Source organism: Garra rufa, chromosome 10 (assembly GCF_049309525.1).
Source record: "Garra rufa chromosome 10, GarRuf1.0, whole genome shotgun sequence".
NCBI classification, from domain to species: domain Eukaryota; kingdom Metazoa; phylum Chordata; class Actinopteri; order Cypriniformes; family Cyprinidae; genus Garra; species Garra rufa.
The window spans coordinates 40,313,526-40,329,544 of record NC_133370.1 but is presented as its reverse complement, the minus strand read 5'-3'; the positions used below and the strand labels follow the sequence as shown (position 1 = coordinate 40,329,544).

Here is a 16,019-nt window from a genome sequence, read left to right as displayed (position 1 = left end):
GGAAAACCTTCCTATGAATGAACACACACCCAGCCTGAAATCATTGTGTATATTATTGCAGTTCATGTATCTTGTCTTTTGTATTGCGTAATGTCTTTATGCATGTGTTAAGATAGATACAGATATACAGTGGGTACGGAAAGTATTCAGACCCTCTTAAATGTTTCACTCTTTGTTAAATTGCAGCCATTTGCTGAAATCATTTAAGTTCATTTTTTTCCTCATTAATGTACACACAGCACCCCATATTGACAGAAAAACACAGAATTGTTGACATTTTTGCAGATTTATTAAAAAAGAAAAACTGAAATATCACATGGTCCTAAGTATTCAGACCCTTTGCCATGGCACTCATATATTTAACTCAGGTGCTGTCCATTTCTTCTGATCATCCTTGAGATGGTTCTACACCTTCATCTGAGTCCAGCTGTGTTTGATTATACTGATTAGGAAAGCCACACACCTGTCTGTATAAGACCTTACAGCTCACAGTGCATGTCAGAGCAAATGAGAATCATGAGGTCAAAGGAACTGCCTGAAGAGCTCAGAGACAGAATTGTGGCAAGGCACAGATCTGGCCAAGGTTACAAAAAAAATTCTACTGCACTAAAGGTTCCTAAGAGCACAGTGGCCTCCATAATCCTTAAATGGAAGACGTTTGGGACGACCAGAACCCTTCCTAGAGCTGGCCGTCCAGCCAAACTGAGCTATCGGGGAGAAGAGCCTTGGTGAGAGAGGTAAAGAAGAACCCAAAGATCACTGTGGCTGAGCTCCAGAGATGCAGTCAGGAGATGGGAGAAAGTTGTAGAAAGTCAACCATCACTGCAACCCTCCACCAGTCAGGGCTTTATGGCAGAGTGGCCCGACGGAAGCCTCTCCTCAGTGCAAGACACATGAAAGCCCGCATGGAGTTTGCTAAAAAACACCTGAAGGACTCCAAGATGGTGAGAAATAAGATTCTCTGGTCTGATGAGACCAAGATAGAACTTTTTGGCCTTAATTCTAAATGGTATGTGTGGAGAAAACCAGGCACTGCTCATCACCTGTCCAATACAGTCCCAACAGTGAAGCATGGTGGTGGCATCATCATGCTGTGGGGGTGTTTTTCAGCTGCAGGGACAGGACGACTGGTTGCAATCGAGGGAAAGATGAATGCGGCTAAGTACAGGGATATCCTGGACGAAAACCTTCTCCAGAGTGCTCAGGACCTCAGACTGGGCTGAAGGTTTACCTTCCAACAAGACAATGACCCTAAGCACACAGCTAAAAGAACGAAGGAGTGGCTTCACAACAACTCCGTGACTGTTCTTGAATGGCCCAGCCAGAGCCCTGACTTAAACCCAATTGAGCATCTCTGGAGAGACCTAAAAATGGCTGTCCACCAACGTTTACCATCCAACCTGACAGAACTGGAGAGGATCTGCAAGGAGGAATGGCAGAGAATCCCCAAATCCAGGTGTGAAAAACTTGTTGCATCTTTCCCAATAAGACTCATGGCTGTATTAGATCAAAAGGGTGCTTCTACTAAATACTGAGCAAAGGGTCTGAATACTTAGGACCATGTGATATTTCAGTTTTTATTTTTTAATAAATCTGCAAAAATGTCAACAATTCTGTGTTTTTCTGTCAATATGGGGTGCTGTGTGTACATTAATGAGGAAAAAATGAACTTAAATGATTTCAGCAAATGGCTGCAATATAACAAAGAGTGAAACATTTAAGGGGGTCTGAATACTTTCCGTAACCACTGTATATATTATGTAGATATATTATGTACGTGTCATGTTTGGTATCTCTGAATTCGTATTTTGATGATCTAAAAGATGATGCATATTATATGTTGATACACATGTAACATATTACAGTTTCAAGAATCTGTAATAGTATTGCAGGAATACTCAATCCTAGCACACATGCAAATTGCCTTGCTTTCAGACAAAGAGTCATAAAAGTTCACATTATCTCCAAATCTCCCGCTTGGAATTCAGCCTCTCTCATTGGTCAAGTCCACTTTGAGAGGTGTGACCCTTCCTAGAATATAAAAGGACTCACACACAGTTCCGCCCAAGTTCTTCTGAAAAACTTGATTGCTGCCTGTGGGGAGGGCCTCCACAGGCCCAGGCCCAGAGGGGGGCCTCAAAATATGGAGCTGGGTGGACTCTCCACACAGACTGCTCCCACTGGAGGTCATTTCACTCGACTATGGAACTTATCAAAATGTACACAATCGGACATCTCTCTCTCTTCACTCATGGCCATCTCTGGATCATCTCTGAAGTGCGGCCTGCGGTTCCTCAGAACCGCTCACTCGGGAGAGAGGACTCTCTCAACCACAACAGAGTCCAGAACAACCTCGGAGTTTCAAGAAATTGCAACTTCGGCCATCAAATGGAACCATCCAGGACTTCTTCAGAGGCTCCACTAGACTCTCGGTCGAATGCAAGTATCGTTTCTTCCACTAAACAGAGGTTGTGTGTAAGCTATCTGATGCTGTGCTTCGTATTAGAAACTGATGGTTCTTTCAGATGGTCAGCCCAACCTCACGCCCATTTCCTGTACTGTTCTAACCATCCTCCTTACCCTACCCTGTATGAGTGAGTATATGTTTGTTTGTTTAGATTAGTTATATGTTAGTCGTTAGTTAATAAAACTCTTGTGCACAAATTACACGAGTCTCTGATTCTGCCTTGCAAATTAATGTCCCTTTACGATTTCCGAACAAGCTACATGCTCTAATGCATTATTACTGTAAAAATTTTGTTTTTCTGTGGCCAAGAAAATATCATTGCTTAGGGTTGATACGAAATTACCCTGCATGTTCGCTAGACGAACAGATTAGTTGATGGCGATTCAATTCTGCTACAGTTACTACTGGCGGCTGATATAAATAATGGTAATTAATCAAAATTAATTGTAATTATTTATATACATTTCCCTTTTGAGCTAAATTCGCTACAATGGTATATTGTTTAACAGCATTTGCTATGTGAAAGTATGTTAGTTAGTTTTTTTTTTTTTAGAGATGCAATAGAAAATAAATTGTTCGGTCAAATGTAAATATAACTCTTGTCTCTTCAGCCTTTATTGAGGGATGTTTTGGCAAGCAGTCAGACATATGTATTTCATCCTTCTCTCTGAAGTAGGCATACTGTTGTAACTGAAAAGTGGGGGGGGGGAGTTACCCCTTCAGTCGAATCACTTCGACGTTACATTGGGATCTCGCTTGAGAGACCGATCACCTCTGAGCCTTATTAAAAAGGCCAATTGAAAATTGGCGAGTGGACGTGCGCGCCGGCCACGCCCCCGTACATACGGGTATATAAGATGGCTGCGCGCACCACTCAGTCAGACTTTTGCTTTCAGAGCCGATGTGTCGAGCCTCTAAACAGCCGAGAAGAGTTCTTCAGAGTTCATGCTCCCTCCTGCTGCTGCGCTGCCATAACTAAAAGAGTGTTTCACAGAAAGAGCATTGTTTGGCAGCCGTCAGCGCGGTCCCGCGGGCGGCCGTTTTCACGGCCATATAAAGCCTTTTTGCATTCCAGCGAGCAGCCCCGGCGAGTGCATTGCCCCGCGGCCCCTCCCTGGGCAAACCGGGATCACAAAAGAGCAATTTCTAGCGGCCGTTTTAGACGTCCTTTTCAGGATGTCTTTTCGGCCGTGCGTTTCTGGATGTGGTAGTTTCCTCTCCTCAGCGAACGGACATGAGCGCTGCCTCACGTGTTTAGGCTTTGAGCACGCTGGGGTGGTGCTCATGAATGGTCCATGCGGTGAAAGCATGACCATGACCACGCTGAAGTCCTGCCGCTCGTTCGCGAGCTGGCTCCCCCCGCCTCCCTCCCGTGGTCAGCCGTTGAGCCGCCTATGCTCTTCGGCCACCGCGGTGGGGCGCGGGGGGGGGACATTCAATTTACGATAGACAGCGTTCCGCCGGCTCAAAAAGCCCTGCGGACCTCTCTATCTCAGCGCGGTCCCGTTGAGTTTCCGCAGCAGACGCTTCCCCGCCTGGCGGGCTGAGCGTCTCCTTCGGTGCTCCTGCAGAGGATGAGATGTCTGTCACAGCATCAGAGGGAGAGTCAGACGGTGACACATCTCTTCCCGCGGCGCGGCGCCCACCCGTGGTCGCTGCCCCCCCGGAGGTTGATGTCGAACTGTCGGCTATGCTTTTCCGGGCAGCCGGGGGGGATCGGTTTGAGGGTTCCTCAGGGGCCTCCGGCCGATCCTTCTAGGCTGGACGACTGGTTCCTGGGGGGGGCACCGGCGGCAGCGCCGCGCTCCCCCCCGGTCCCGTTCTGACCGGATGTGCATGAGGAGCTGACAAAATCGATGGCGCCCTATTAATTTGAAGCGCACTCCAGCTCCTCTCCCCTCGCCACTCTCCATGGCGGGGCAGCCAAGGGGTACGTGGCGGTCCCCCAGGTCGGGCGCGCCATCGCGGTGCACCTTTGCCCGCGGGCGCGGCCGCCTGGTGGGGCCCTCCGCGTCTCCCTTTTAGGGCATGTGAAATTTCTTCCGCCCTCATCGGCTGGGCCTTTTCTGCGCCCCCCGACACGCTGCCCCGCCCTGCAGGCCATTGCAACACTGCAAAAGTGCCAGGTGCAGGCACCTTAAGGCCTGCACGAGAGTGGTCCTGACCAGGGGGTACTTGAAGAACTCCGCGCCGCCACTGACTTCGCCCTTCGGGCCATTAGGTCGCGGCGTGTCCCCTTGGTCAGGTGATGTCCACCTGCGTGGTCCAGGAACGCCACCTATGGCTGACTCTGGCCCGGATGGCAGAGGCCGACAAAGTTCGCTTTCTCGACTCTCCCATTCCCCAGAGCGGCCTATTCGGCGACACCGTGAAGGGTTTTTGCTCAGCGGCGTCGAACGTATCGCCGGCCCCCAAAAGCCTGCGATCCTCCGCCCATCAGCATACCCCGTCGAGTTGCCAGAGCAGTACGCCTCCCCGTCGTTCGGGCTGGGCGTCTCCTCTGGCGCTCCAACGGTCCAGAGGCAGACGGAGGCCGTCCAACATATCCTGCCCCGCCGCGAAGTTACCATTCCGCCGCCTGGGCCCCCGCCTCCGCCTGCCCGTCGCCGAGGGCGTCCCCCCGCAGCTCCGTCCCCTGCTGAGCCACACGATCCAGGCTCGCAGCCGACGTCGAGCCGCCCGTGGGAGAGGGACGCCGCTCGCCTCTCAGGGTCCTGCGACGGAAGACCCTCGCAGGCGAGCTTCGAAGCGTCCCTGATGCGAGCACCCCCGGAGGTGGAGAGAGCTACTCTGTCGGCACTCCCGCTGGAAGCGGGACTTAGCCGGTCATTTGAAATCACAGAAAGACCCAGCTTTCTCACCTCTGGGGCCCCGGCCCCGAGTTTCCTTCCTGAGCAGCACTTCCACTCCTCGGAACCAGACTCGGGACCGGATGTCGCCAGCGCGGGAACCAGGGAAGTAGGTAAGCACTGCTTAGCGCAGTTAGACACTTCTCCAGGACGTTTATCCTTCTGGGTTTTGTCTCCTTCCCTGTCTTTCCCCAGGCTGCCCCACCACGGTCACGCCGGTCAACGTTCCCTTGATACCACTACACTGGTTGATACGGACGGTACGGCCCGGCTCCAGGCGTCCGCCCAGACTCACAGGTACCCCTTACATTCTTTATTCGGAAACAGGCGTGCCTCTGTTCTGCCTGCGGAGGTCGCGTTCCTACTGGCGAAGGACGCGATCCAGCCTGTCTCTCCGGCCGGGACGAGGTCGGGGTTTGATAAGAGTCCTGACTTCACGTGTCCAGTTAGAGTGGTGGGTTAACATCCGCCCTGGATGGAGCTCTGTTCCGATCCCTTCTTAGGCTGTCGGCACACATGCTCACGACGACGCACATACAAGTATGTTTCCGTCTCCAGGGCTGGGTTGCAGCCATCTGCCTGAAGGGCACCCGCTGTCGCGTCTCGATCTTTCCCCGGTGCACACCCCTCCGGCGGTCTGCCCCGGGGGTCGAGCGCTCAGCGCGAGGTGCTTCCACTTGGCTAGTCCCTCTCCTTCCTGCCTTCTTTAGGCCATAGGAGCTCCCCTGTCCCCTCTTCGGCAGACAGGTACTCGCGTCTTCAACCGTCTCTTCGACTGGTGCTTACCAGCCCACTCGTGAGTTCCGTTGTGCGAATACAGGGACCTGGTGCCTCGGCACCCCCGCCATCTGGTCCTTCAGGCCAACCGAGGGAATCCCTTTCCTCGGTCGGGAGCCCGACTCGGTCCACAAGACGGCCCGCCTTGCTACCAAGAGCGCGCAGTTGGTGCTGTAGTCTCTGAGCTAATCAGGAACTATTCAGCGGTCCCCTCAAATCAGAGGCTCCTGGGGCACATGTCAGCTCTAGCCGCTTGCCGTTAAGCTGTTTCATGTGAGACCGCTGCAGCACGATCGAGTCCTATGACGGGCATGGCATCTCGGCTCTCTCCGGACTGGCGTTTTCCCGCAGTATTGCCGACAAGTCAGCCCGTGGCTTACCACGGGTTGGGTTGCCATGTACAACAGAGGCTTACAGCTCCTCCCATCTGCTCCCATGGAGTCCAACGTGGCAGATTTTGCTACTTGCCATTCATTTAAAGCAGGGAAACTCAACCGTGCAGCCCCCCGGTTCCCACGGCAGTCCACCCACCTGCAGAATGGCGACTCCACCCCGTGACGCAGCTAGTTGGAGTTATATCGGCAGGCCCAGCCACATCCGCTCGCCCTCCCGATTCCTCCCATTGCCAGAGTAACTCTGGCACATAGCTGACCTCCGGGGCCCAAGTACGCCCTTCCCCAGTGAGCCTCCTTGCGCAGACTCTGTGCGAGTCCAGGGAGGACGAGGAGTAAGTCTGGAGGTTGCGCTGCAAGGACGGCCCACCCGGACTTAGGTCTTAGTAACCTTCCCCTCGCGGCAGTCCCTCCCTGTAAGGGCACGGCTTGACACCATAGATCTCTCCAGCCTTCCTCAGGCCGTGATACAAACTATCACTCGGTACTGGGCTCCCTTGGCAAAGGCTGGCTCACGCACTGAGATGAGGTCTATCGCTGGCATTCCTCTCGCTGAGAGGCACAGAGATACACGATTGCAGTAGTGCTTCCTTTCCTGCAGGAGAGTTGGAGCGCAGGCTGTCCCCTCGACTCTCGGAATATATGCCGCCGCTTAGCCGCATATCACATGCAGTAGATGAAGCAAAATAGGTAAGCACCCACTGGTCGTGAGGTCCCTCAGAGGTGCCAGACCGCGCCTCATACCCTCTTGGGACCCCCCCGTCGCCCTTCGGGGCCGCGGGGCGCTTCATTTGAGCCCCTGGCCTCAGTCGAGCTAGAATTCCTGTCATTTAGACAGCGCTCCTGATTGCCCTGGCCTCCATCAAGAGGGTAAGGAGACCTACAAACTTCTCTGTAGGGAAGCTTCCCCGTCGCCTTCTCAGGCCGCGGGGCGCTCCCTTGGAGCCTCGGGCCTCAGTCGAGCGAGAAAAACGCTCCTGACTGCCCTGGCTCCCATTGAACGAGCAAAGGTTCCCCAGAGGTGCTCAGTGGGCCTCAGTCGAGTCCTGTCATTAAGACAGCGCTCCTGACTGCCCCGGCTCCTATTAAGAGGGTTGGAGACCTACAAGCTTTCCTTGCCAGCAAAGTGTGTCAAGAAGTTCGGGCCCGGCGACTCTCACGTTACTACCTGAGACCCCGGCCCGGCTATTGTGCCCAAGGTTCCCCACCACGCTTTTCCGCGGTCAGGTGGTGAACCTGCAAGCTCTGCCCTGGAGGAGGCAGACCCAGCCTTGCGATGTTGTGTCTATGTGAAAATGAATTCGCTTGGCACTTCAGACGCACCTAGCAGCTTATCTGCTTGGGGTTCAGCAGAAAGGGAATGCTGTCCCCAAACTGAGGTGGCTCATTGGGTGGTAGATGCCTCTCCCTCTCTTATCTATATCTGGGAGAGCCATGCCCCTTAGGTGTTCATGCCCACTCCATTAAGAGTGCTGCTTCATCCTATGCGTTGGCTCATGGCGCCTCACTAGCAGATATCTATAGAGCTGCGGGCTGGGCGACACCTAATACCTTCGCTAGGTTCTTCAACCTCCGCGCAGAGGCCGTTCCTCCCGTGTCTTAACATAAGACTTCAGGCGAGCGGGGGGACGGCTGGTGTCGGCTTGCTGCGCCATTCCCACGTGGATCCGTGCGCTATCTCCCAGAATGTTCCCTCCGGCGAACCTGGGTCCTCCATGCCCCGCAGTCAGGGCTAGATGCGGAGTAGTCCTTGGCTGTGATCCTGCCTGGGTCTCCTTCGCCCCGCAGGTTGTGGCTATACTTTTCAATATTTTCCAGCGGAGGAGACCGCTGTTTCCCTCGTGTATCCCTAAGAAATCTTATGGATATATTGAATTATTCTCATTTCCACATGCACAAATTGCATGTGCTCCGCCCCCCCCCAACCCATGCTTCAGTACATCTGGCATCCCTGCAGGCCCCCTTATAAAAAGGGGGCCTCGGGGCGTTGGGAAGGTTACGTTCAATGACCGCCTGCGGACACGTCTGGGAAGACCTGCCGGCACGTGGCGTTGTGCGTAATGCGGCGTCAGGGTCGTGGCCTTTTCCATGGGTCTAGTTCCCAATGTAACGTCGAAGTGATTCGACTGAAGGGGTAACGTCTAGGTTACGAAGGTAACCCTCGTTCCCCGAAGGAGGGAACGGAGACGTTACATTCCCCTGCCACGCCCCTGGTGTCGCGCTGACGCTGGGCTCTCCCGGCTCTTCAGCAAAAGCCTGACTGAGTGGTGCGCGCAGCCATCTTATATACCCGTATGTACGGGGGCGTGGCCGGCGCGCACGTCCACTCGCCAATTTTCAATTGGCCTTTTTAATAAGGCTCAGAGGTGATCGGTCTCTCAAGCGAGATCCCAATGTAACGTCTCCGTTCCCTCCTTCGGGGAACGAGGGTTACCTTCGTAACCTAGACGATCTGTTACATGCACACAAAGATACAAATAGCCTCAAATACAATTACATATATTTTGTGCAAATAGGAATAGCAGACGGTTTACACTATTGTCAAAATAGAAGGAGGTTGCCACTCACATTTTCCATTTATTTTAACGGGTCATAATATATGCAGTCCTGAAAAAGAATGGAGTTATAATTTAAAAAATAATAAACAGTTAACACGTCTTACAACAGTCTTACAATAGAAAAAAGTTTTGACTAAGTATTTTAAACAATATTTACAATAAGCATGCAGGCTCCCAGTATAGTAGCTTTCATTTTGACATCCAGGTTGCTTGGAAACCTCAATACAAAATTTGGTCCACTACATGGTAAAGGTTTGGAGATCTTGCCAAATGATTGGCCTATTGCTGCCCCATTCAAAGACACCAGCTGTGGTCACAGTATAAGACAAAACAAAGGTAATAACGCACAACATATTATACATTCAAGCAAATTTGGTTACTAGCAAGTCACTCAAAAAAAGGTAATCCACTACAAATGACTAATTACTTCTTTAAAATTGTGCTTTGATAATGTGACTGATTACTACATTTAAAAAGTAATCAGATTAATAATTACTTTCAAGTTTACTTCAATCTTTAAGTAAAAACTATAAAGTAGGGATGTGACGAGATCTCATGGCATCATCATCAAAAAGTTTAAAAATCTTGTCTCGTTCTCGTGAACCCAGTATCGTGTTTTGTCTCATCTCTGTTTCATCAAACCCCTACTACCAAGTGAAACTTATAGTTCTATTAGTAATTTATTATCGACTGACTATCTTGTAATTTGTATCAAGCAACTTAAATAATCTCTTGCATTTTTTCCTGATAACAACAAAAATAACTTAAAATACTCCGTCATTTTTTATCATACAGGTAAGAGTAATACATCATTTTAATATGTAAAGCATCTACTTTTATTTATGTACACTCACAATATCAACAAAAATGTGCTTTCGTAAAATAAAGAAAACAATCAGGTTGCGGTTTCTGCCGTCTCTGCCTCCTTGAACGTCTAAAAACGCACCAAAAAAATTATGAAAACTCAGCGAATACTTGACGCACAGACATGAGAAATATATCTATAGAAAGCTTGAAGTATTAAACGGAGTAGGTCACTTTAATAACAAACGTTTTTGATAAAGTAATCCATATGAAGTCCTTCCTATCTTACATCTGTAATGTGGTTACACCCACGTGCAGCGGGCACTATTCATATGACACTATTCACACATCCACATGGGACATGCAAACATGTAAATGCCCACTTCACCTCTGTAACAAAATATGAAGACTCATCAAGTTAATCTTGGCTACTTTTCATTTTTGGAAGAAGACTCGCTGTGAGGAATCAACCTTGTATTTACGAAAAAGAAGAATGCGACGCACAGCTTGATCCAGCGGAGGATATCATTCTGATAAGTCATTAACTCATGTTTATATTAGTGTTATTGTGACACTTGTACACATTTTACATGTTGGACTTATCCCAAACTATAATGCCAGACTTAAATATGTGAAATCGGGTACAACATTTTGAGGCAACATTCTGGGGTGAATTATTAAACAAAACATGATTTTAAAATGCATTTACTTAATATTTTTTCTTAAGGCTGCATTTGTAACTTAAGAGACATAATTATATTGAAATTAGTAACTATAATCAAATTATATAAGTTTAAAATGTAACGCGTTACACTACTGCGTTATCAGAAAAAGTATATTGTGACTATTGTGTAACATGTTACACCCAAATCTAGTGCCCCTTTTTTCACTTTAATATTATATTTTCAATATAATACACAAAAAAATGTCAAAATGTACACCTTTGTACCTTATTTACCCCTAAATATTAGATGCATTTTAGGACCTTAAAGATACATAGTAGAACCTAAATAGTACATATTTGTACCTTTTGAAAAGGTACTGCCCTAGTGACAGATTTTTTTGTACATTTATTTTTAGACTACTCTACAGAAGTCTAACATAACATGGATTTACAACTTCATTCAGCTTTCCAAGAAAGTAAAAAGACCATGTTATCCCTGACAAAATAAAACCAAAGAAACACGTGTACTGTATGTGGGTCAAGGTTATAGTGTTAGAATTACAATTTAAATTCTAAAATTTTTATTTGAAGGGTATGTTTAATGATTATAGGACAGAAAATAAGTTTAATTTAAAAAACAATAAGTCAATAGGAAATTAAAACTTGTGTCTTTGAATTTCTGTGCTTCACCTCAAAGTTTTGATCCGAACAGCAGGTACAACCTGGTCTCTCAATCTTGAATGCTGGTTCACCTTGTTCATTTGCAACAATAAGTTCAGGTAGGCAAAAATGCCAGTTTTGTTGAACATATCCAATGGGAGTGCCCGGTGGAGACTGAACTTTCAGCTAAATTATACACACAACATATAATAAACAGTATGTAATAGAATTAATAACTAAACAAGATAAGGATGACATTCATACCTCGTGGCTGTTAAAGCAGTAAACTGATGGGTGCACCAGTCTGATGACCTCTTGATTTGAGTTGTCAGTAACATTCATTATGAAAGAACGTCTACTACCATAGAATTGCCTGCCGCAGTGATCACTGTCTTCAAGAATTCTGAAAACCTTGTTCCCAGTGTCATCCTTCACATTGAATCTTTTGATAGGCTTTATTCCAAAGCAAACTGTAAGGCATTAGAAGGTTGATGATAAGGGTGTTGTGCATTTAATTTTTACTGTATTTCATTCATGAAATGCTAATGAACAAACCTTTTTTAAGATGTTCTTCCATAGTTACTTCTTTGAAGACAAACAGTTGATCCATCTAAAACAAACATGAAAATTACAGGTTCCTTAATCACATCTTAATAAATGCATTTGTCAGAATACCATACACATAATGATAAACATTATTATTGTTATAATTATTATTACTAAGAAGCATTTCCAGTCTTATCTTACCCTGGTGATAGTCTCCAGATGAGAAGGAAAGTGGTATGGGTCTGGGGAAGGAATCATTGGGGTGACCTCTAGTGAAGCATAAATAGACATAAACAAACTGTCACAGAGTCACCTGCCATGCCAGATCCTTCTGCCCACACTTCCACAGTTACCAGAGTTCTGTTTATTTGCACCTATCTGCACTAATTAACCCCTGCATAAAGCCACAAATAAAAAATCTAATTCCATTTTTTTTTTTTACCTGAATTCAAAAGTGTCCCATTCCCACATACATTTGGCTAAATGGATAAAAAATGTCTAATTTGACATAAAACACCTTACATTTTAACACATGGGTGGAATAATTCTTAATTATTATTGTATTTGTTCACATTTCATAGTCTCCCAACTCTGCATTGAGCTGGCCGCTAGTGTGCTAGAAGGGCCGTGCGCATTTCGAGTTCCGAGCACACTCCTTCAGCTTGTTTGGAAAGGCTTAAATCAAAAATCAATTGGTATAGGGGTTTGATCAATGTCTTTTTGGACAGATCTGATTGGAAGCTTTTCAGACATATGACACATTACATGATGATGTTAGAAGTTATTTCCATCGTCGTGATGCTTTTGATTGTAATTCTCTGTAATGAGTTACATCAATTAAATAAACTACATAATCACATTTTGGGAAATGAGAGTTTTCATTTGATATATGACTCATCTATGTTTGGTAAGTTTGAGCAATATAAATATGAATATGAAAATGAATATTATTACGACAATCTTCATGGGGGTGGCTTGTTTGTGGGGGGCAAATTCAGACCTTATTATCTTACATTATGTAACATAAATGCCAAAATGATGCATGTATTCTGAATGTTTAGATTGTAAGCTCTCAAAATATACTATATGGCCCGGTTTCCCAGACAGGGCTTAGACTAAGCCAGGATTAGACCATAGTTCAATTAGGACATTTAAGTAATTTTTATAAACATGCTTAGAAAAAAAAACATTACTGGGGTGCATCTTGAGACAAAACAAAGGCACTGATATATTTTAAAATCAATTAGTGCAATTTTATTTCAGTTGAAACAACTCAGACTTACATTTTAGTCTAGGACTAGGCTTAAGCCTTGTCTGCGAAACCGGGCCTATATGTCTATATTTGTGCTCCAACACAGTTAATATTTTCAAAAAACACACAATGATGCATTCATATAACTGTACCGGTATTACAAGCTTAAGGGGTTAAGGAGGTATTTGGGCAAACAGTCAATGAGCTATCATTGAACGATCAACTCTTTCATCTACGTAAACAGTTTTTCCTTGCTCAAAATGAGGCGAAGGTGGTAAGATAAGACTACTTATGAATTACTAGTTCCACCACCATGCCCAGTGGTGGATACCCTTCAGTTGATTCCCATGATTACACCGCTGTCATGCACTACCATGCTGGTAACCTCTGCTCACTGATCTGTTTCGGTGCAAGACATTCTCGGCTATGGATCCTCCAGGAACATCTTGCTAAATTTCCTGTGACAACTGGATCTAAAGAGGAAAACCTGTCAACGGCCACTTGATATTCATACCATCTTGGAAAAAGTGCTGGACAAAGGCAAGATCATGTATTGCTTTGCATCGGATGTCTGAATGCCAAACCCATCTCATTTCTGGTGCTGGAAGGTTTAACTGAAGATATCATCCCAGGTGTGGATTTCGTGATTAATCTATCCAGGGAGGAGCCAAGGCAGAATTTCTCATACTACATTCTGCAGACCTGGCAGTGTGGGGAGTCAGGGTGGAGCCATCAAACCAGGGAGCGAGGGTTGAGCTGGTAGAGCAAGGGTGAGGCAGAAGCCAAGGTAGAGAATAAGACCATGAAGGGAGCGAAGGAACTGGAGACCATAGTGAAGCCAAGGTGGTGGCCAGTGGAGAAGACATTAGAAAAGGGCACCATGGCAAAGCTCAGACACAGAGCACAGAAAGTTCAGGGACGAACTTGTGGCAGTGTCAAAGCAGATATAAAGTTCAGGGATGACCTCTGTGGCCTTATCAGAGCAGATAAAGAGTTCAGGAAAGTTCTCTGTGGCTTTGTCAGGGCAGAGAAAGAGTTCAAGGGAAACCTCTGTGGCAAGGAGTTCAAGGGTGGACGCTTCCACTTTGGGAGGAGCTGTAGTGGACACTAATACCTTGGGGGATAAGCCAGCTCAGTCATTTCCGATTGTGCTGTAAGAGGAGCGCCATTTGCTTGTTTGGCGATGGAGGGACGATGACCGACCAAGGCGGAGCCAGAGGGACAAGGGAGCTTGGTGGGCCGACGGGTGACGGAGCTGAGAGCCAAGGTGGAGCCGCAGGGTCGGAGGGCGGAGGCGGAGTCCAGGACTCTGAGGCTGGAGGTGAAGACAGGGGATCCTCCAGCTATAATGCTGATGGAGACTGGCAGACCCACAGGCAGACCCACAGGCCCTACTGAAACATCCACCATCACGGGCGCTGTGGCCAGCTCTCGCACCTGGTTGGACTCGATTGGCTCAAGCTCTGTCAAGTCAAGTTAAGTCAAGTCACCTTTATTTATATAGCGCTTTTAACAATACAGATTGTGTCAAAGCAACTTCACAGTATTTAAACAGCACAATAGTGTGTAAGTAACACATTATTGTAAACAATAAATTTTCAGTTAAAGGCAGTTCATCAATGAAATTAGTGATATCATCATCCAGTTCAGTTCAAATAGTATACGATATCGCTGGAAAGTGTCCCCAACTAAGCAAGCCAGAGGCGACAGCGGCAAGGAACCAAAACTCCACAGGTGACAGAAATGGAGAAAAAAACCTTGGGAGAAACCAGGCTCAGTCGGGGGACCAGATCTCCTCTGACGAAACCAGCAGTTTGTACCAATGTCAGATTGTAGAGAACTCATCAGGTTCCCATGGTGTAGCGCAGATGGCCGTCTAGGTTGGCAAGGTCTTCATTTATGATCCATCTCTTGAGCTCATCTGGTTGAAATTCAGGGCTATAGAAGTCATCTCCAGGTGGTGATCCATGATCTGAACTGGGTACGGACTGGATCCGGGGGACTGCAGTGACCATCTGATCTGGATATAGGCTGGGTCTGGTGGCTACGGTGACCTCGGAATAAGAATGAAACAGACTAATATTAGCGTAGATGCCATTCTTCTTACGATGCAACGAGTACATCAGGTGTTATGGGAAGTATTTTCGGTTCCGGTTGACCTAATCAATGCAGCCTAACAATCCTTTAACGGATTTGAATTATAGGAATGTGTTAATGTTTTATGTGTAAGCCAGGTTAAATAGATGTGTCTTTAATCTAGATTTAAATTGACAGATTGTGTCTGCCTCCCGAACAGTGTTAGGTAGATTGTTCCAGAGTTTAGGCGCTAGATAAGAAAATGATCTGCCGCTGGCAGTTGATTTTGATATTCTAGGTATTATCAAATTGCCAGAATTTTGAGAACGCAGTGGACGTGAGGGACTCTGTGGCGATCTTCCTCGCTGTCACTCCCATTGCTGATGGCTCAGTCGCATCCGGCTCTGGCTCTACGTCCGTAGTGGGCTTGGGTTCTGGTTCCGCGAATCGGGGTGTGGGTTGGCTGGGCTCTGGGTCTCGAGTGGGGCTGGTGTCATCGTCCATGACATCCATAGTCTTTTTCACGTGTTACAGGACACCAGCACCCACTCAATTTAGGCGGCAAAATTTTCCCTAGGACATCTCCAGATAACCGCACACTGCACCCTGAGTTTAGGCTGGTCTTGTAGAAAGTGCAGAGGCAGTAGTCCAGGTAGTGGGTAAGGTTGGCAATCTTCACAAACAGTCTAGTATGGTCCTCGAGGGAAAGGCTCCTCTGCTCCAGCATGAGGAGGAAGACGGCAGGGTGATTCATAACAAAGGAAATAAAACACTGACAGAAACAAAAAAGAAACGCAGAGAAATAATGACGCTTCACTTTATGTCTAGCCTCTTATACAGCTACATGGCAGGGTGAATGCAAATGTTTACTGCAAAACAAAAACAAGTAAATCAGTTCCTTTGAAGCTAAGAACGCTGAAATAATGATATGGCTGGGCCAGACTCCTGATCTAACCCTGACTGAAAATATCTGG

General features: G+C 47.1%; 1 protein-coding gene across 1 annotated transcript; it reads right to left on the bottom strand.

Moving 5' to 3' along the window:
* Positions 1–9,185: 9,185 nt before the first annotated feature.
* Positions 9,186–15,799, bottom strand: LOC141344575 (phospholipid scramblase 2-like). Its single transcript, XM_073849453.1, has 8 exons — positions 15,595–15,799; positions 14,278–14,432; positions 13,894–14,083; positions 11,919–11,986; positions 11,748–11,781; positions 11,436–11,653; positions 11,202–11,357; positions 9,186–9,350 (listed from the first exon to the last, which is right to left on the bottom strand). The coding sequence occupies exons 1-8, from the start codon at positions 15,797–15,799 to the stop codon at positions 9,186–9,188; spliced, it is 1,191 nt and encodes a 396-aa protein (XP_073705554.1).
* Between the last annotated feature and the right edge of the window lie 220 nt (positions 15,800–16,019).